We start from the raw sequence: 20821 nt of genomic DNA, 5'->3' as shown, positions 1-20821 counted from the left end.
GCACATCACTATTTATGTTTATCAATAAGTATGCAATTAGTAAACATAACTGATTTTCAAATCATGTTTTAATTTATTTTCAGTTACCTTCAAACTTCAAAAGTAAAGTTGTTTATGTAATCAAGAAAATTAGTGGTCCTGTTCTAAAAGAGAATTACAGAAGAGCTCTACTGTTTGGGCACTTGTCTGCATCTCCAATAAATCAAATTACTACATTGGTCGAAGAGGTGAGTACTTTGTTTCCAAATAAATGGAAACCACATTTTGAGAAATTACAAGCTGGATGAGCCAAGTTATATGGTTTAATTTGCATTCTGTTTTAAGTATGAATTTATTTTTATGTTTATTTTGTTTTTAATGTATGTTTTAGTGTTTTATGTTTATTATTGTTTTACCAAATACATAAATATGTCTTATGGCCAAAAGATCATTTATAGAATGGCTCCCCTTTCTTTCTGCTTCTCAGTCAAATGCAGCAGGCTTTTTAAAAAGGTGCGCTTGTAAATCTAGTGAATATTTAACCATTTAAATGCTGTGACTGTGAAATATGCAGACTCCTTTTGTATTTGAAAAGACCAGGAAGTACTGTTTATTGTCTTTTACACTGATAGGTTGCAAAATACTCCAAGTCTCTCTCTCTCTCTCTCTCTCATTCATCCAAGAACCAGAAAAGACATCTATTAGTATACAAATGGAGGTGACCAGGAAGGGAACGTATGCTAAATTGTTTGAGTTTCCAAAGGAAATCAGTCATATACGCATCCTGTAGGTTGATGCATTGAATGGTTTCAGGCTGCATTTATTTTTCCTTGATTCTTCACAGGGAGATTTAATATCTTGGCAGATAATTTCTGTCTTTTCCTCTGAAAGTCAACAGCTGTTTGATTTATATTGAAGACACTGTCTGTAATATTTTGACTGGTCAGACACAGGCGAGCATATGTTTGCAGAATAATTGCAGAAGAAGGGGCAGGTAGGGAGTTGGAGGAGTATAATTATTGGCATAATCTTGACCTCTAGTCAAAATGAACTTGTAACAATATTTTTAAGTAACCCCCATTCACAAATTAGTCAGTTGCCTGGTTTTGTTTGACCAACAAACTTGGAAACTTTGTCCAACATCCAAATAGAAATTGAGAGTATCTAGGATTCAGTCACTGATCCTTGAGGTATCCTACTAGTCACAGCCTGTCCATCTGAGAATTCTTGCCCTCTGTTTTCTATCTGTCTTTCAATTCTCAATCAATGTCAGTTGTTACCTCAGGCTCACGATCTAGTTTTGTTCACTAACTTTTTATGTGGACTTTATTGAAGGATTTCAAAAATCCTAAATATACCACATTGACTGATTCACTCTTCATCCATTGTGCCAATCACATCCTTCACAAAAAAAAACCTCCAAACAGATTTGTCAAACATGGTTGATAAGTTTAAACTGATTGTCCTGGTGATCTGTTTCCAGACAACAAAGCTCATTTCTAATAACTTCACCTTGCCAATTACTAAGTTATGTGAGTATCTTGCCATTTTGAGAACTGCTGTTTAGGTTACTTAAAAATATTATTCAGCCCACTTAATAAATAATGTAATTTTGCTACAAAATGTGATTTCATAACAAATTTAGGATTGCTTAAAAATATTTAATTCTGCATTTTTAAATTATTTCATAAATATGCAGGCATTCTGCGTCAGAGAATCAAATGCTTTTCAGGGATGTAAGTGTAATTGAATATTGTAATTAGACTGCTTCCCTCAAATTTTAGTAGCATCTCAGTTCTAACACCTTCAGGTCATGTTTTCCATTATTCAGGAACCTGGAAACTAAAAGGAGGTGAGAAAGGCTGGATTTATCAGCTGGTGTCTTTATCTGAGTCAATTAACATTTTCCTCTTTAGCTTGGGGAAGTGATTCATGCTGGTATATGTCTTTAAAGAATACAAAAACTCTCTCTCTGTATCTCAGAGAAGGTTTTGTCCTTCCTCTGTAAGGCTGGATGTTGAGAGTGAGCATGTAAATATAATCTTGCACAATTAAAAAATGCCTTTGGTTTGTTTGTTGGATGGTGTCAACCTCCAATGTTATAGAAGTGAACTGCTTTAGTGACTATTTATGTATATAAAGATAGTTTTATGAATAAATTATTTTTTTTAAATTAAAGAACTTTGAGTGTTAGCAGGCTAATCAGTTTAGTGGGTTTTGGGGAGCACAGAAGCAAAACTCGATCCACTTCTCGACTGCTAACCTATTTATATGTATCACCAGGATTCCTTCCTCTGCCTGAGGCGAGCTGTGACACTTGCATTGCTATTCCCGGCTGAATTCTAACTCAGCATGGGTCTGGGATTGAACACTCGTTTATTTATGTAGTGGAATACAAAAGTAAAGACCCCATGATCCAGGAGGGTTATTCTGTTATAAAAGGAGACTAGAGGTGTATATGTAACCTGAATGTCATCTTGTCTTAGGCAAGGGGTAAGGTTGAGAAGACAGGACCTTCATAGTGACCTCAGCTGGTACAGGACTTGATGTGGAGCTGACGGTGTTGGACTGGGTTGAATAAGGTCCAGGACTTGAACGTGCACTGTTGCAATCACTGTGCATCAGTGTCCAGTTAATTAAACTAACTAATCCCCATTATCTAATAGTAACCATTAATATATGGGACAGTTATGCCCCTTATTTCTACCTTTCATGTTATGAGTAATGAGTTCAGTGAGACAGAAAGCAATTACCATTTACAGATTTCTACTATTTCAACTTCTTTAAGCCAATAACAAGTGTGAGTTTCATTGAATGACTCACTCAATCAACTCCACAACTTCCTCTTGGAAGATAATGATGCTGACAGTACTCACTTAAAATAGTCCAGTACTACAATTTCAAACATTTTTTTAAAAATCCAATCATAGGACATGGGCATCACTGGCTAAGCCAGCCTTTATTGTCCATTCCTAATTGCTTTTGAGTAGGTGCAGGTGAGCTGCAACCTTTAACTACGATGATGGCTCAGTGGTTAGCACTGCTGCCTCACAGCCTCAGGGACCTTGGTTCGATTCCAGCTTTGGGCAACTGTCTGTTTGCACATTGAATAAGGTCCAGGACTTGAACGTGCACTGTTGCAATCACTGTGCATCAGTGTCCAGTTAATTAAACTAACTAATCCCCATTATCTAATAGTAACCATTAATATATGGGACAGTTATGACAGTTTGCACATTCTCCCCGAGTCTGCATGGGTTTCCTCCGGGTGCTCCGGTTTCCTCCCACAGTCCAAAAGATGAGCACATTACGTGAATTGGGCAATTGCCCAAAGCATTCAGAGATGTGTAGGTTAGGTGCATTATTCAGGGGTAAATGTCGAGTAAAAGGTAATGAGTCTGGATAGGATACTCTTCAGAGGTTTGGTGTGGACTTGTTGGACCAAATAGCCTGTTTCCACAGTGTAGGGATTCTATGATGATTACTGGTGGGTAGTTAGGCCCACAGTGCAGTTAGGAATTCCAGTTGCAGTGAAGGAATAGTGAAGGAATAGTGATCTAATTCGCAGTCACAATTGTGTGTGTCTTGGTGGGGATCTTTCAGTTGCTGCTGCCTTTGTCCTCCAAGGTAACAGTGGTTATGAGTTTGGTAGATGCTTTTGAAGGAAACATGACAGTTTGTGCAGTGCATCTTATAGTTGGTACATGCTGTTGGCATTGAATGTTGGCGATATGAATTCATATTAAAGGTGAATAATCCGGTGTCCATCAACCAGAGTTGCTTTGTCTTAAATGGTATTAAGCTTCTTGAGTTTTGTTGGAGCTGCACTCATCCAGGCAGTTGAAGACTTGTTGGACACTCCTGACTTGTACTTGTTGATGGTCAACAGGCTATGAGTTAATCACTATAGAATTCTTAGTTTCTGACCTGTTCTTATAGCGACAGTATTTATATGGCTGGTTATGTTCAGTTTTTGGTCAATGGTGACTCCCAGGATGTTAATAGTTAATTTAATGATTGTAATGCCATTGAATGTGAAGTGGAAATGTTCAGATTCTCTTTTGTTGGAGATTGTCATTGCCTACCCACTTCTTGACGTCTAGTGAAGTGAATCAGATTGGATAAAGGCTGGAATCTGTGACACTGGGGAATTTGGGAGGAGGCTGATTTAGATCATCCATTCGGCACTTCTGGCTGAAGTTGATTCAAATGCCTTAACCTTTTCTTTTGTACTGATGTTCTGGGATCCTGCATTGTTGTGTGTGGGGATTTTTGTGGAGCTGCCTCTTCCTGTTAATTGTTTTATCATCCAGTACTATTCATAATTGGATAGAGTCATAGAGATGTACAGCATGGAATAAAGACCCTTTGTTCCAACCCATCCATGCCGACCAGATATCCCAAACCAATCTAGTCCCACCTGCCAGCACCCGGCCCATATCCCTCCAAACCCTTCCTATTCTTATACCTATCCAAATGCCTTTTAAATGTTGCAATTGTACCAGCCTCCACCACTTCCTCTGGCAGCACATTCCATACACATACCACCCTCTGTGTGAAAACGTTGCCCCTTAGGTCTCTTTTATAACTTTCCCCTCTCACCCTAAACCTATGCCCTCTAGTTCTGGACTCCCCGACCCCAGGGAAAAGACTTTGCCTAGTTACCTATTCAACCCCATCATAATTTTGTAAACCTCTATAAGGTCACCCCTCAGCCTTCGGCGCTCCAGGGAAAACAGCCCCAGCCTGTTCAGCCTCTCCGCATAGCTCAAATCCTCCAACCGTGGCAACATCCTTATATATCTTATCTGAACCCTTTCAAGTTTCACAACATCTTTTCAATAGGAAGGAGACCAGAATTGCATGCAATATTCCAACAGTGGCCTTACCAATGTCCTGTACAGCCGCAACATGACCTCCCAACTCCTGTACTCAATACTCTGACCAATAAACGAAAGCATACCAAACACCACCTTCACTATCCTATCTACCTGCTACTCCACTTTCAAGGAGCTATGAACCTGCACTCCAAGGTTTCTTTGTTCAGCAACACTCCCTAGGACCTTACCATTAAGTGTATACGTCCTGCTAAGATTTGCTTTCCCAAAATGCAACACCTCGCATTTATCTGAATTAAACTCCATCTACCACTTCTCAGCCTATTGGCCCATCTGGTCCAGATCCTGTTGTAATCTGAGGTAACCCTCTTCGCTGTCCACTCCATCTCCAATTTTGGTGTCATCTGCAAACTTACTAACTGTACCTCTTATGCTTGCATCCAAATCATTTATATAATTAATGAAAAGTAGTGGACCCAGGACTGATCCTTGTGACACTCCACTGGTCACAAGCCTCCAGTCTGAAAAACAACCCTCCACCACCACCCTCTGTCTTCTACCATTGAGCCAGTTCTGTATCCAAATGGCTAGTTCTCCTGGTATTCCATGAAATCTAATCTTGCTAATCAGTCTCCCATGGGGAACCTAGTCGAACGCCTTACTGAAGTCCATATAGATCACATCTACCGCTCTATTCTCATCAATTCTATTTGTTACTTCTTCAAAAAAAATTCAATCAAGTTTGTGAGACATGATTTACCACGCACAAAGCCATGTTGACTATCCCAAACCAGTCCTTGCCTTTCCAAATATGTTTACATCCTGTCCCTCAGGATTCTCTCCAACACCTTGCCCACCACCGAGGTCAGGCTCACTGGTCTATAGGATGTGGCAGGATTACGTAGCTTAAACCTAATTTGTTGGTTGTGGGGTGACTTAGCTTGCACATTGTTTCTGCTATTTGGCATGCAGATAGTCCTGTGTTGAATCTTTACCAGGGTATATCAGAAGTGGTCAATATTTCTGTGGTTGCTAGACTATGACAAAGGTAGAAAATAAAAAAAAGTATGTGCTGGAGAAACTCAGTAGGTCTAGCAGCAACTGTGGAGACAAAAATAGTTAATGTTTCAAGTGTGGTATTGGAAGGGGAGACTGAGTATGAACTATTTTTCTCCACAGATGCTGCCAGTTTTTTTTTGTTGTTTCAGGTTTTCAGCATCCACAGTATTTTGCTTTTATATGACAGACATGGAAAAAGTGAGGACTGCAGATGCTGGAGAACAGAGTTGAAAAATGTGGTGCTGGAAAAACACAGCAGGCCAGGCAGCATCCAAGGAGCAGGAGAATCGACATTTTGGGCATAAGCCTTTCTTCAGGAATGAGGCTGGTGTGCCAGGCGGGCTGAGATAAAGGGGTGGGGGGGAGGAAATTTGGGGGAGGGGCGCTGGGAATCCAATAGGTGGAAGGAGGTGAGGGTGATAGGCCGGAGAGGGGGTTGGGGGCGGAGAGGTCGGGAAGAAGATTGCAGGTCAAGAGGGCGGTGCTGAATCCGGGGTTGGGACTGAGATAAGGTGGGGGGCAGGGAAATGAGGAAGCTGGAGAAATCTACATTCATCCCGTGTGGTTGGAGGGTTCCTAGGCGGAAGATGAGGTGCTCTTCCTCCAGGCGTCATGTGATCAGGGTCTGGCGATGGAGGAGGCCAAGGACCTGTATGTCTTTGGTGGAGTGGGAGGGGGAGTTCAAGTGTTCAGCCATGGGGCGGTTGGGTTGATTGGTGCGGGTGTCCCAGAGGTGTGTCCTGAAACGTTCCGCAAATAGGCAGCCTGTATCCCCAATGTAGAGGAGACCACATCGGGTGCAACGGATACATTAAATGATGCGTGTGGAGGTGCAGGTGAATTTGCGACGGATATGGAAGGATCCATTGGGGCCTTGGAGGGAGGTGAGGGCGCAAGTTTTGCACTTCTTTCGGTTGCAGGGGAAGGTGCTGGGCGTAGAGGTTGGGTTGGTGGGGGGTGTGGACCTGACGAGGGAGTCACGGAGGGAGTGGTCTCTCTGGAACGCTGATAGGGATAGGGAGGGAAATATATCCCTGGTGGTTGGGGTCTGTTTGGAGGTAGCGGAAATGACGAAGGATGCTACGATGTATCCGGAGGTTGGTGGGGTGGAAGGTGAGGACCAGTGGGGTTCTGTCCTGGTGGCGATTGGAGTGGCGGGGTTCAAGATTGAAGGTGCGGGAAGTGGAGGAGATGCGGTGGAGAGCATCGTCAACCACGTTGGAGGAGAAATTGTGGTCTTTGAAGAAGGAGGCCATTTGGCTTGTTCGGTAATGGAATTGGTCCTCCTGGGAGCAACTGCGGCGGAGGCGAAGGAATTGGGAGTATGGGATGGGGGCAGGGTGGGAGGAAGTGTAATCTAGGTAGCTGTGGCAGTCGGTCGGTTTGTAGTATGACAGACATGTACATACATAACATCTCTTATTTAAAAAAACGTCTGATTGTATTCATAGAATACGTTTTTATCGCGTTCATATTTTAGGCAGGTGTCTGCAATGTGCTGGTATAATTGTAGGATTATCTCTATAGTAGGATTAGTGAATTTTTATTGAGGTGCTTTACAGCAGAGTTACTAGGCCCATAGGTTTCTGAAGGGAAGGCAGCACTTGAGAATGAGATTAGTAAACAGCTATTCAAACAACCTTCAACATGCTGCTGTTGAAGTGCTCTGCATCATCTGAAGTATTGTAACAAGTTGTAGACCCCTTATTTAAAGAAGGGAAGTATTTCATTGGAGGTAGTTCAGAGAAAGTTCAGTCATACAAGACAATCCTTCCACACCAGGAATTATGCATAAAGATTAAACAGATTGAGACTCGACTCATTGGAACTTAGAGGAATGAGAGGTGATCTCATTAAAAGAAATAAGATTCAAAAAGTGCTTGACAGGGTAGATGTTGAGGGAATGTTTCCCCTCATGGGAGAATCTAGGACGAGATGGCATAGTCTCATAATACATTTAAGGTTGGGGTGAGGAGAAATATCTTCTTAGAGGCTTGTGAGTCTTTGGAACTTCTTCCCACATAGCTGCGGGGCAGAGTCCTTGTGTATGTTTAAGAGTGAGCTTAAATTCTTGTTCTGTAGGAGAATCCAGGGTTATAGGGCAAGGGTAGTGAAGTGGGCATGTGTTGGGTAAGCCATGACCATCATGGATGGTGTTCGAGGGGTCAAACTACCTACTCCTGTTTATCTTTCTTATGGTCGTAAAAAGCAAAATGGCTGTCATATGCATGCAAATTTTCTTAACATTTTGCCCCATAAACACATACACACACGCACCCACCTCAGTTGCCACTGCTAGTTCACAGAATAGGTGCCACTGTCTGTAGGCAGCCATGCTGTATAACTGCACCCTACACCCTTTAATTGTTTGTTGGTATGTCATTAATCACTAAAAGAAATCATCTGTGGAAGGTGCAGATTGAGGGTGTTAACATAAATCTTTCTGCCTCTGCCAGATTTGGATAAGTCCGGGTAGATTTTGACTGTTTATTGCATTTGGTGAGAAAGCTATCCCATAGTGAACATGGCTTGGGCAATTTCAGGTGTGCTCTTTACGATTTTCCATACATTTGGTTTAAGTTTAATTCATCTAAAGTACAATAAAATTTGAGACATGGGGCCTTTGTGTTTGTACTGTAAGGTTTCAAGCCAGGCAGTGCTTAAACAGGGAAACCTTTAGTGCTTAAATAGAGAAAATGTGGTTATATTCTTTGCGAACCTTTGACTTTCAGTTCACGGTTTGTGTATAGAAACCAAATTAACTGGGTGTGCAGAAACCAAGCATTGACATGGACTTGATATTGATTGCAGGATCTTGTACTCACGAGTGGTTTTCTGCGAGTTCTGTTTGTACATGAAATATAATGTGCAACAAGTGAGACAGGGTGGGAATTCTAGAGATTCTGATAGCATTACATCATTTAAGCAGTGAAGTTAAATATACCACAGGTTAACCTAGGCAGATGTGTAAACACCAGAGGCATCAGATCAGTGCATGCTGTCAGTGAGAACTTGCCTATGAGAGCAGACCTCCCTGCATGGGGGACTTTCACAGAGTCGTGCCATCTGCTTCAAGTTGATCTGGAGACTGATTTTTCCATCAAAGGTTGCTTGCCCAGTATTTATGCTTATCACCACAATGTTTTTAAGATGCAGCGTCCTTGCAAGACATAAAACATAGAACATTACAGTGCAGCACAGGCCCTTTGGCTTTCGATGTTGCGCCAACATGTGGAACAAATCTGAAGCCCATCTAACCGACACTATTCCATTCTCGTCCATGTGTCTATCCCTTAAAGTTGGCGAGTCAACTACTGTTGCAGGCAGTACGTTCTATGCCCCTACTCTTCTGACTAAAGAAACTATTGGTGACATCTGTTGTATGTCTATCACCCCTCAACTTAAAGCTGTGTCCCCTTGTGCTAGCCATCTCCATCCGAGGAGAAAGGGTCTCACCATCCACCCTATCTAACTATCTGATTATCTGATATGTCTCAATTAAGTCACCACTCACCTTTCTTCTCTCTAACGAAAACAGCCTCGAGTCATAGAAGATTACAGCACGGAAACAGACCCATCGGTCCAACCCGTCCATGCCGACCAGATATCCCAACCCAATCTAGTCCCACCTGCCAGCACCCGGCCCATATCCCTCCAAACCCTTCCTATTCATATAACCATCCAGATGTCTTTTAAATGTTGCAATTGTAACATCGTCCACCATTTCCTCTGGCAGCTCATTCCACACACATACCACCCTCTGCATGAAAAGGTTGCTCCTTAGGTCTCTTTTATATCTTTCCCCTCTCACCCTTAACCTATGCCCTTTAGTTCCTCACTCCCCAACCCCAGGGAAAAGACCCTATCCATGCCCGTCCTGATTTTGTAAACCTCTATAAGGTCACCCCTCAGCCTCCGACGCTCCAGGGAAAACAGCCCCAGCCTATTCAGCCTCTCCGATAGCTCAAATCCTCCAACCCTGGCAACATCCTTAAATCTTTTTTTGGACCCTTTCAAGTTTCACAACATCTTTCCAATAGGAAGGAGACCAGAATTGCATGCAATATTCCAACAGTGGCCTAACCAATGTCCTGTACAGCTGCAACATGACCTCCCAACTCCTGTACTCAATAAAGGAAAGCATACCAAACGCCGCCTTCACTATCCTATCTACCTGCAGCTCCTCTTTCAAGGAGCTATGAACCTGCACTCTAAGGTCTCTTTGTTCATTAACACTCCCTAGGAACTTACTATTAAGTGTATAAGTCCTGCTAAGATTTGTTTTCCCAAAATGCAGCAGCTTGCATTTATCTAAATTAAACTCCATCTGCCACTTCTCAGCCCATTGGCCCATCTGATCAAGATCCCGTCGTAATCTGATGTAACCTTCTTTGCTGCCCACGACACCTCCAATTTTGGTGTCATCTGTAAACTTACTAACTATACCTCTTATGCTCGCATCCAAATCATGTATATAAATGTTGAAAAGTAGTGGACTCAGCACCGATCCTTGTGGCACTCCACTGGTCACAGGCCTCCAGTCTGATAAACAACCCTCCACAACCACCCTCTACCTTCTACCTTTGAGCCAGTTCTGTATCCGAATGGCTAGTTCTCCCTGTATTCCATGAGATCTAACCTTGCTAACCAGTCTCCCACGGGGAACCATGTCAAAAGCTTTACTGAAATCCACCGTTCTGCCCTCATCAATCCTCTTCGTTACTTCCTCAAAAAACTCAAGTTTGTGAGACATGGTTTCCCACACACAAAGCCATGTTGACTATCCCTAATCAGTCCTTGCCTTTACAAATACATGTACATCCTGTCCCTCAGGATTCCCTCCAACAACTTGCCCACCACCGAGGTCAGGCTCACTGGTCTATAGTTCCCTGGTTTATCTTTACCACCCTCCTTAAACAGTGGCACCTCTACTCTTCCAGCACCTCACCTGTGACTATCGATGATACAAATATCTCAGCAAGAGGCCCAGCAATCACTTCTCTAGCTTCCCACAGAGCTCGAGGGTACACCTGATCAGGTCCTGGCGATTTATCCACTTTTATGCATTTCAAGACAGCCAATACTTCGTCCTCTCTAATATGGCCATTTTTCAAGATGTCACCATCTATTTCCCTCAGCATGCCTCGTAGGACTTTCCCCCCATACCAGGCAACATCCTAGTAAATCTCCTCTGAACCCTTTCCAAAGCTTTCTCACCCTTCCTATAATGCGGTAACCAGAACTGTACACAATACTTCAAATGTGGCTTCACACAGCTGCAACACGATCTCATGGTTCTGAACTCAATCCATCTACCAATAAAAGCTGACACACTGTATTCCTGAAGAAGGGTTTATGCCCGAAACGTCAATTCTCCTGCTCCTTGGATGCTGCCTGACCTACTGCACTTTTCCAGCAGCACATTTTTCAGCTCTGATCTCCAGCATCTGCAGTCCTCACTTTCTCCACACTCTATGCCTTGTCAACCCTATCAACCTGGGTGGCAACTTTCAAGGATCTATGTACCTGTTCATCTATGCTGTGGAAGATGTCTGTGAAATCAGTCATTTGCTGTCAGTAGATGCAACCCAGCAATGACATCCGTAACACTAGCCCTGTGGAAAGGAAGAAGTAGCTGAATGTTATGCGGAACTGTTACTATGTGGCTGGATTTCCACAGAGTAGAAAATTATACTTAATATTGGTAGTAGTGGAATTCATACAACTTTGCAGGCATGAGTGTTACCAGCTCGAACCACATTTATTGACCGTCCCTAATTGACCAAAGGAGCTGTTCAGCTGCATTGCTGTTTGGCCTGGAGTCACAAATAGGCCACCTTGGGTAAAGTGGCAGATATCCTTCCCGATAGGGCATTAGTGAACCAGAAGGATTTTTATAACAATTGACATGGTTTCATGGTCACCACAAGACTAGGATTTTTCCACTGAATTCAAATTTCCCCATCTTTCATGATCAAAGGGATTCAAACCCATGTCCCTAAAATATTATTCTGGGGATCTAGATCCCTTGCCCAATGACATTGCCACTACACCACCCTCTCATCTTTTCATAAATAGGAACAAATTGATTCTGAAATGATTCTTTTAAGAATTTGTTCGTTTCATTAAGAATTCTTTGGAGAGGTTTGATGAGGTTAATGTGGTTCCCATTTAGGAAAGGCTGTGTGCCCATCACTGGGAAGTCTTCATCCTGCACCTGGCTCCTAATTGTTCCTGCGCTGCTCCCAGGTATTAATGGCTGTTTCACGATCAGGGATGTCCGTCTGTGACCCTAAATGCTGATTTCCCCCAACCCTGTCTGAAAAGATCCTTGAGTTACAGGAAGATGTGTGTACTTTCTGTTCATACCAATGAAGGTGTCAAAAATAGTGACAGTATGTTGTAAGCTATAAATTTGGTCTTGTGTCTGAGTTTTCAGTGCTATGGGTGGCAGTTCCTTGCTGAAACTATACTGCACTGCATCTTCTGAGATTTGAGCTGAATGCCATTCTGATAAGAATCAAAATGGCACTTCCTTTAACCACATCAGAAGGAGGAGTTAGATAATTGATTTCAGTGTCTAAAAGGATGGTAGAGATAGGGGCCCTTAATACATCATATTTGAGGTCTTGTAAGGCTGTGGATCAATATGTAACCTGGAAGGAAGGCTTATGATTGATAACTCTTTATCAGTCAATATGGATCTAATGGGCCAAGTAGCCACAAAATTTTTCCATGCCCTGTAAGGGGCATAATGCTTGCTTCTATTCCCACTTTGCCTGGCTCCTTCAGCTAAAAAGCAGATGTGTAAATTGTCATCTGGAAATCCGATGCTCAGCAGCATGGAATTGAAAGGACAAGTTTACCATTCAGCCTGATGCTGCATTGCTCATCCAGCGATTTCTGAACTAATCCTGACTTTGACATTCTGGCTTCAACCTCAATAACCTAGCTACTTCTCTTGACTCCAAACCCTGCACATTGAAGCTCCTCAACAAGACTATAGACTGCAGTGATCTCACCCAGTCATTTATGTGCACATTAACAGAATCATACTTGTTCAGCAAAACAGCTAAGACTGACGTCCAAAATCCCTTTAGTGTGGAGTCGGCTAGCATTCTGTGGGTGAGACACCCAAAGATACTTGCTGTTGAATTCTGGTCCTGAATCACTGAAACAAAATGCAGAAGGTGAGGTGGAGATGAAACCTGAGATACTTGAGAGGATAAATGAAAGTGCCAATGCAAATAAATTACGGAGAGAAAAGTTAAAGACCAAGGAAGCAAGAAGAAAGAGTATCTAGCAAATAAAACTGTTAAAAAAACCATGGCTGCTCCCTTGATGCTCCCCTTCCCATTACACTAGCAACATTTGACACTGCTTATCCATGAACCTGCAGAATATCCCACATCACAATTTTTAAAAAAATTTGGTTAATGCGTGTAACACATTCATACTTTGCCATATAGTAGATTTGCCTTTTGGTGATACAAGATGTTGTTTCAACATGTCATCTTGCCTGCGTAATCAGTTCCTGCTGGTGACATGTTTACACATAAATAGATCATTTAATTGCAGATTCAATTGATTACAGCAAAAAGACTAAAATTTCATCATGTTTCTTTTTCTTGCAAAAATGTTAAGGAGCCTCTCATCCCACCAACTGTTTGGAATAAGCCATCAGAAACACAATGCCTGTGTGTTCCCTGTTTTGTTTATTTAGGTTGGGACGTGGAGTGATAAACTGAAATTGCATTCTTCTACACCAGACAAGACTGTAATATGTTGTTTCTTTACTCAGGGCCAGGTTGAGTTATGGTTAGCTACATACAATACACAGCAAACAATCTGTCTCACCTGCTTTGTTTTATGCATTTGTATCCATGGAGTTGATGAGTGACCATTACAATCACAGCTAACTGTTTCATGATGAATTGTTTATACTTGCAATAAAATACTACAGCAAAGACTTGTATAAACAAGGATAAGATCTGTGTGTTTGATAACTTAAAACCTCATAATGCTCATGATTGAGATGTCCCTGGGAATAGCAGGGCTTGATAGATATTTGAGTGCTGTGACAATGTAGTTGCACAATCAATAGGTTTTAATGCATACACTGTCAATGTAATTTTCTGAGGACTTAACCCCAGGTGAGAAAACGTACCTATCAATTGTACCCACGCAAATGCACAGGTTAAATCTTGACATGCGTTAATTTAAAAAATGCATGTCTGGTGAATTCACAGCCTATTTCATAGTCTGTTGTAATTTTTATTGAAATCATACTGTTGTACGAAGTCAAAACTTATCTTTTTTTTTGGATAGCACCCAGCCATGTTGCTAGTAATGAGATGTTGTACTATTGTTTCTGGAATTTTTGTTTGGGAAATTTTTAAGGAACTAGAAAGAAGAACATGACTGATTCCCTTCATGGCTACACCCTTACCTGTGTACGTAACTTCCTTTTGCAATTTTTTCTTTCACATTCCTAACACCACAACATTGGCTATGTTTTAGATATCTTTCTCCTGAGATACCCCTCTTAAATCCCTCCACCTTACAATGATTTCTTTGTGTGCTAAACAGGGCAAGTCTTGTCTCACTCCCCTGACATCGCAGAATACCAACTTCACCATCTGTGAGACAGCTGGGTGACAGTGCTGGTCTACTGGTACTTCCAGATTCCTTTTGATTCCTATTCTTTCAAGTTTCTTCAGTAGTTCCCGGTTCCACAACTGGGCAGCTGAACTGAAAACTGCTCTGATTGTTTTGAGCAGTTGTGAAGAAGGGTCACTGGACCTGAAACGTTAACTCTGATTTCTGTCCACAGATGCTGCCAGACCTGCTGAGCTTTTCCTGCAATTTATGTTTTTGTTTTTGATGGGTTTGAGCCTTTGTCTTGCCCTGTTTGGCACCTATTTCCTTTCCTGTACCTATGTTCCTTTAAATTTGAACAACATTGTGTTCAGGATTCACAAAAATTCCCTAAATGATACTCTATGCAAGGCTCAAATGAAGTCGGCTTTTTGTAACTCTTTCTGATCTTGAGAAGCACCTGGACTCATTGGATGGCACGAGAGATATTTCTTGATATTTCTTGATTTTCTGCAATTGTGTGACTTCATTGGAAGTTGATGCAGGGAGGTGGGGCCATACACTGTAATGTGCACATGCCAAGGCTGATGTTCTGGGGATGTGGATTTGAAATAAATGGTGGAATTTGAATTCAATAAAAACCTGGAATAAAAAGGTAACATAATCACAACCACTTTGCCATCAATTTTTGCAAAGACTCATCTGTTTCCTTAGCATTCTTCAGGGAAGGATATTTACCATCCTTTACCTGATCTGATCTACAGGTCTACAGCTTTGTAGTTAACACAGAACTGTGCACTAAGCAATTAGAGATGCTAATAGGGGAGTGAAATGGGTCAGTTGGAGTATGCCTCAGTGGTACAGCATCTTTCTGAATAGTCATCTTTGTATCAAGTTTAGAGTAGCTATGGAGAAAGACAAGGAAAAGATTAGAATTTTAAAACAAATTAACTTTGTGTTCCGAAGAAACCATATTGAACTGAAAATGTTAATTCTGTTTCTCTCCTCACAGATGCTACCAGAACTGATGAATTCTTAGTGGTTTTTGTTTTTACTTCAGATTTCCAGCATTCACAATGTTTTGCCCCTTTTAAACTTGGGGAGGGCTGATTTCCCCAAGATTGAGAGGAATCTGGCCCAGATACATTGGAGTCAAAACCTGGCAGACCGAAATTTCCTTTCGTGATCACTGGATGCTTCAAAGTACTTTACAGTCAATGAAGCACTAACTAAATGTAGTCACTGCTGAGTAGGAAACATGTTTGGTAATTTGCACACAGCCCTCCCAAAAAGAGTAACGTGATAATGATCATTTGTTTATTGTGATGTTGATTTAAAGGAGAAGTATTAGCTAGGATCTTGGGGGCAACTTCCTTCCTCTTAAACAAAATATTGATTTTCATGTCTATCTAAGAGGACATCCGAATATGGTATCTCAGTCTAGCACTCCCTCAGTACAATGCTGAACGTAGCCTAGATTTTTCTTGGTTCAGCACCTGATTCCACGAGCCTGAGATTCAGAGACAATTCTATCACCAACTGAGCCAAGGCCCTCAGATGCGTACAGATGAAGAATTCACAAACAGAAAAAGTAACACCAAAGACAAAATCCAATGTGGACTTGGAGATACAGCCTTAGTAATGGTACAGAGTGTTTAGGATTTGCAAACAATGCCTGATTGTTTGGTGAATGTGGATTGAATTAGATTTATGTTGGAAGGTAAAGCAAATTGTCAATGTATGGAGAAAATGTGGGGGAGTGGAACAAACTGAGTTATTATCCAGGCTCTGACATGGACTCTGGCTGAATTCTTCAGTGCTAAATGTGGTATGATTCTGTAAACACCAGCATATCTGCAGAGAGCAATTGTGGACCATTTCTCTCAAAATTACTGAATTCGCTTTTATATAAAATGAAATCTTATTAAATCTTTTAACAAAGCAATGGGTCTTTGAAGTAAGTTTCATTATAATTTTTCTGTAGCTTTTCATCGATTATTCTGTCTTTGTCCTGCTATTTTGAAGGTGACAGCTATGACTGGATTAGAGTCAGTGGTGGTCCTCCAGAATATCCCCAAACTCCAGTCTTCTTAAATTCACTATTCAGTTGTAATTACTGGATTGTGAACCCAAAAAGCAATCCTACTTGCTTATTCCCCCCCCCCCCCCCAACGACTTCCGTTGAAGCCAAAAATGTAATTTGAAACTTCCACAAATTATATAAAATCTTCTGATGTTGGCTGAACCGGGTGCAGACCTCATCTTGCCATTACTGAAGTGGCTCAGTTACATGCTAGGTCTAAACCTTGGCCATAGTTACCAAAATTCAAATACTTAATCCAGGTAACTTGTGTTCCAAATCTCACAGGACACTGGCTGTGTCATTTCTAGCATGTCAGATTTTGGCAGGTTTCTTGAATTCATTACATGTCATTATTTCATAATTGTTTGATGTATTAATAATGCAATACAATTAAACCAATTAATATTCTCCCACCATTTTCCTTAGGTTCTAGTACAAGTCCTTTCATGCAAGAGAAACCACAGAACATGGCCACAGTTTATTTCACAAGATGTAGATCGTCATGTGGAAAATATTAGAAACAAAGTTTATGTTGTGAATGGCCAAGCGATGGGACGGACTCTCCTGCCTATACCCAGCATTGCAGCCAAAATGGGAGGCAACAGTCAAAAACCAGGGAATGGGAGCAAGTAAGGTGCAAACGTTAAATACTTGTCACAAATGCAGATGTTAACACTGACCATATACACAATTAGCAGTTGCACAGATCTTTCAATTAATTGATTAATTGATCAATAAATCACTCATCTATATTGATCAGCAATTTAAGAATCTGATTGATGATACTGTGGATATGAATATATGTTGGTGATTCTGAGCACCACTAGCTGCACATAATATTGCCGAGTGGAATGTCTGCCCATTTCATAATTCATCCGATTGTATCCATTGTTGACAATGTCTGGGTAGTCTAGTTTACCATATTACCCACCAGTTGGTAAAATGTAAAATTAGATCTTTTCTGTCTCATCTAGTGATAACATTTCACAGGCAAAAAAATCATATCTGTCTACGTAGCCTAATCAGTGTTAATAGCATGATCACCTGCATATTAAGAACAGAGTCGAAGACTCTGGTCCTGGAAAAGGACAGCCCGTCAGGCAGCATCCGAGGAGTAGGGAAGTCAATGTTTTGAGCGTAAGCTGTTCAGGAGTTCCTGATGAAGGGCTTATGCTTGAAACACCGACTCTCCTGTTCCTCGGATGCTGCCTGACCGGCTGTGCTTTTTCAGCATCACACTCTTCCACTCTGATCTCCAGCGTCTTCAGTCTTTGCTTTCTCCTCCCTATATGTTAGGAACCATTAATATTGAACATTTGGACTCTGATTTTTTATTTCTGGGGGCTGGGTATACAGAAACTGGAGAATTCCTGGCTTCAAGAACCCTTTCACAGCCTGTCGTCTGTTTTGCCATTCCAGTTGCTTGCTGCTCTTTTCACCACTCTTTGCTTTCTCCTACTTGTGCTGTTTGCTCTGCTGCTTCCTTCACCATTCCCTCTGCTTCACATCACCATTCCTTCCCACTTATGATTCCTGTCATTTCCTCCATATCCTCTGTCTTCACTGTTGCCTTAGATGCTGCCTCCTATTCCCTTTGGTGCTCTCTCCCTTGAATGGAAAGAAGTGGTGGAGGAAGGTGGACAGCAGGACGTGTAAGTAAACAAAAACAGAAGGGAACAGGGAATATTGGCGGAACTGGGAGCAGCAAAGGCAGTTTGGTCTCTGCCATCTTTTTGCAGGCAGCTGACAAGTATGTGACAGTTGGTGACATTACATGGGCAAAGACCACACATCAGCAAAGCCAGGCTACATTAAATATTTGTTTTCAATCATATAGATCGAAAGCATGTTACTCTAATTTACATTGCACATGCTTTGTGTGTCTCTTGTCCATTTACCTCCGTTATCAATTATTAATAGAGTTCAGTGAACTAGCCCGCTGAAACCTTAGACATATGTGTCTGCTGGCTTTTGATTTTTTTTGTTCTAGGTAGATGTTTTTATTTAGAGCATTTATTTTGCTGCTCTGCATTTTATGCATTTATATAATTTTATGGGTATGTGCAGAACAAAACTGCATGTGAAAAACCTCGCCTACAGAACATTTGACAGGATATCTGAGTTGCAATTAACTAATGCAATCGTCAGCTACATGTAATTATGTAATTAGAGTCAATCTTCCAACCTTGGTTGCGTTTTTGTACATTACCCTTTTTTGGTATCTTGTTCAGAGCTATCTTCATTGCTGAACTTCAAAATAAAGACTTGTATTTGTAGGATCTCATTACATACCAGAACACTGTATGTTGTGGAGTATTTTTGAGGTGCAAGTCATTTTTATAGAACACAATAACAGCCCATGCACAGCAGTTAGACAATTATTAACCAGTCAGTTCTATTGGTGTTGGAGAATCCAAACCGCAGAAGGGCTCCTTGTTCTTTACATAATGCCTTGAGGTCTTCAATGTCCATCTGAGCATGTAATTTATTATTGTCCTCAAAAACAAAAGCACAGCATTCCATCAGCGTTTCACAGAAGTACCTGCTTAAATTATGATCTTCAATGGGGCTTAATCTGGCAACCTTCCGATTTAGATGAGAGGACTAATAACTGAGCCAAGCTGTCAAGTGCTGATTGAAGTTAAATGTATAAAAAAACTGAAGCAATTTCATGAAGCATACTTTAGCCTAGGATGTCACTGCAGGAATTCCTCAAGGTAGAGTCCGAAGGCCAACTTTAATCAACTGCTTTATTATTGACCTTCCTTCCATCATAAAGTCAGAAGTTAGGATGCACACTGATGGTTTCACAATGTTCAACACCATTTCTCACTCCTCAGAGACTGTGTTCACATGCAGCAAGACCTGAAAGACATGTAGGCTTGAGCTGATAAATGGCAAGTGACATTCATGCTACTCAAATGCAAGGCAGTGATCGCTTTTAACAAGAGAGAATCAAACCATTACCCTGTTGATGTTCAATGACATTGTCATCTTTGAATCCCCTTGTATTAACGCTAACGGGTTCCAGTTGACAACAAATTGAACTGGACTGGCCATATAAATATTGTGACTGCAACTGCATTTCAAAGACTGGGAAATTCTGCAGCAATAACTCACTTCCTGTCTCCCCAGTGCCTGACCACCATTGTAAAAGATACAAGTCAGGAGTGTGATGGAATACTGTCCATTTGCCTGAATGGGTTGACCTCCAGAAACATTTGAGCTTGACACTATCCAGGAATAGGCAGCCTGCTTGATTGGCACACCATCCAACACCTTCAACATTCACTCTTCAGTGCTGGTGCCCAGCAGCAGCAGTATGTACCATCGAAAAAGTGCACTGCAATAACTCATTTTGACTCTTCCATCAGCACCTTTCAAAAGCTACCTTTTAGAAAGATAGGGACAGCAATTGCATGGGAACACTCACATCTGCAAGTTCTCTTCTAGTCTCCTACATTTTCATTCGGAACTATACAGCATTATTTCACAATCACTGGGTCAACATCTCAAAACTCTCTTCCTCAAAGCACTGTGCATCTCCTTACTCCCCCAATGTCTGCAGCAGTTCAAGGAGACTATTCAGCATCACCTCATTTCAATTAGAGATGGGCAATAAGTGCTGGCCTGCCAGCAACACGTGTCCCATGAGCAAAGGGAACATGAGTGCGTATGTTTGTTTTTATAAATGCACATCAGAGTACTGTGTCCAAGTTAGAATATCAGCATTATGTGGTTCTTTTGCATGCATTATCTCCACAAGGGCAGGAGCTTTCCAAAATGGTTAAAGTAGTCCAAACTATTATATATCTGTAGCAATTTGGTCATGTTCTTATTGGTATTGTGTTTTGAAACCTTGTGTTGTTACAGCTCTGCATTATCTACCTTTTTTGTTTCTTGGTTGTTTGAGAGATCTGGCTGGTTGTCTTTTTAGCTTAAGAAATAATTTTCTTAATGGTGCAAAATTTGAAAAGTTTTCAGAAGCACCGACTGAGAGAGTACTGTTGAAATTTGTAGCCATATGACATTTGTCTCGAGTGAATTAGACCTATGGAGTTGGGCAGGTTGTATAGACAAGGTTTTTGATATTCTTGGTTTGTCCTCTGATGACAGTGAACAGTGAAAGTTTGGAAAATTTCATCGGGCCTGATCTTGCAGTGATAATGATGGTAAAACTGTCAACACTCAGTGTTTATTCTTCCAAAACATAAAATGAGTGACAGCCTTTTCTGGAGTCCATACATGCCTGCTTTTATGATTC

General features: G+C 41.4%; 1 protein-coding gene across 1 annotated transcript in view; it reads left to right on the top strand.

Annotated features, from left to right (window-relative positions):
- Window positions 1-20821, top strand: part of LOC140480447 (dynein axonemal heavy chain 11-like) — a 445469-nt gene that overhangs the window by 12849 nt on the left and 411799 nt on the right. Inside the window, exons 2-3 of the mRNA XM_072575322.1 lie at window positions 84-227; window positions 16984-17186. Coding sequence (XP_072431423.1) covers window positions 84-227; window positions 16984-17186 — 347 coding nt within the window. The remainder of the gene's footprint in view (window positions 1-83; window positions 228-16983; window positions 17187-20821) is intronic.

Source organism: Chiloscyllium punctatum, chromosome 8, assembly GCF_047496795.1.
Source record: "Chiloscyllium punctatum isolate Juve2018m chromosome 8, sChiPun1.3, whole genome shotgun sequence".
NCBI lineage: Eukaryota > Metazoa > Chordata > Chondrichthyes > Orectolobiformes > Hemiscylliidae > Chiloscyllium > Chiloscyllium punctatum.
The sequence above is the reverse complement of the archived record's forward strand: the minus strand, read 5'-3'. Positions and strand labels throughout refer to the sequence as shown.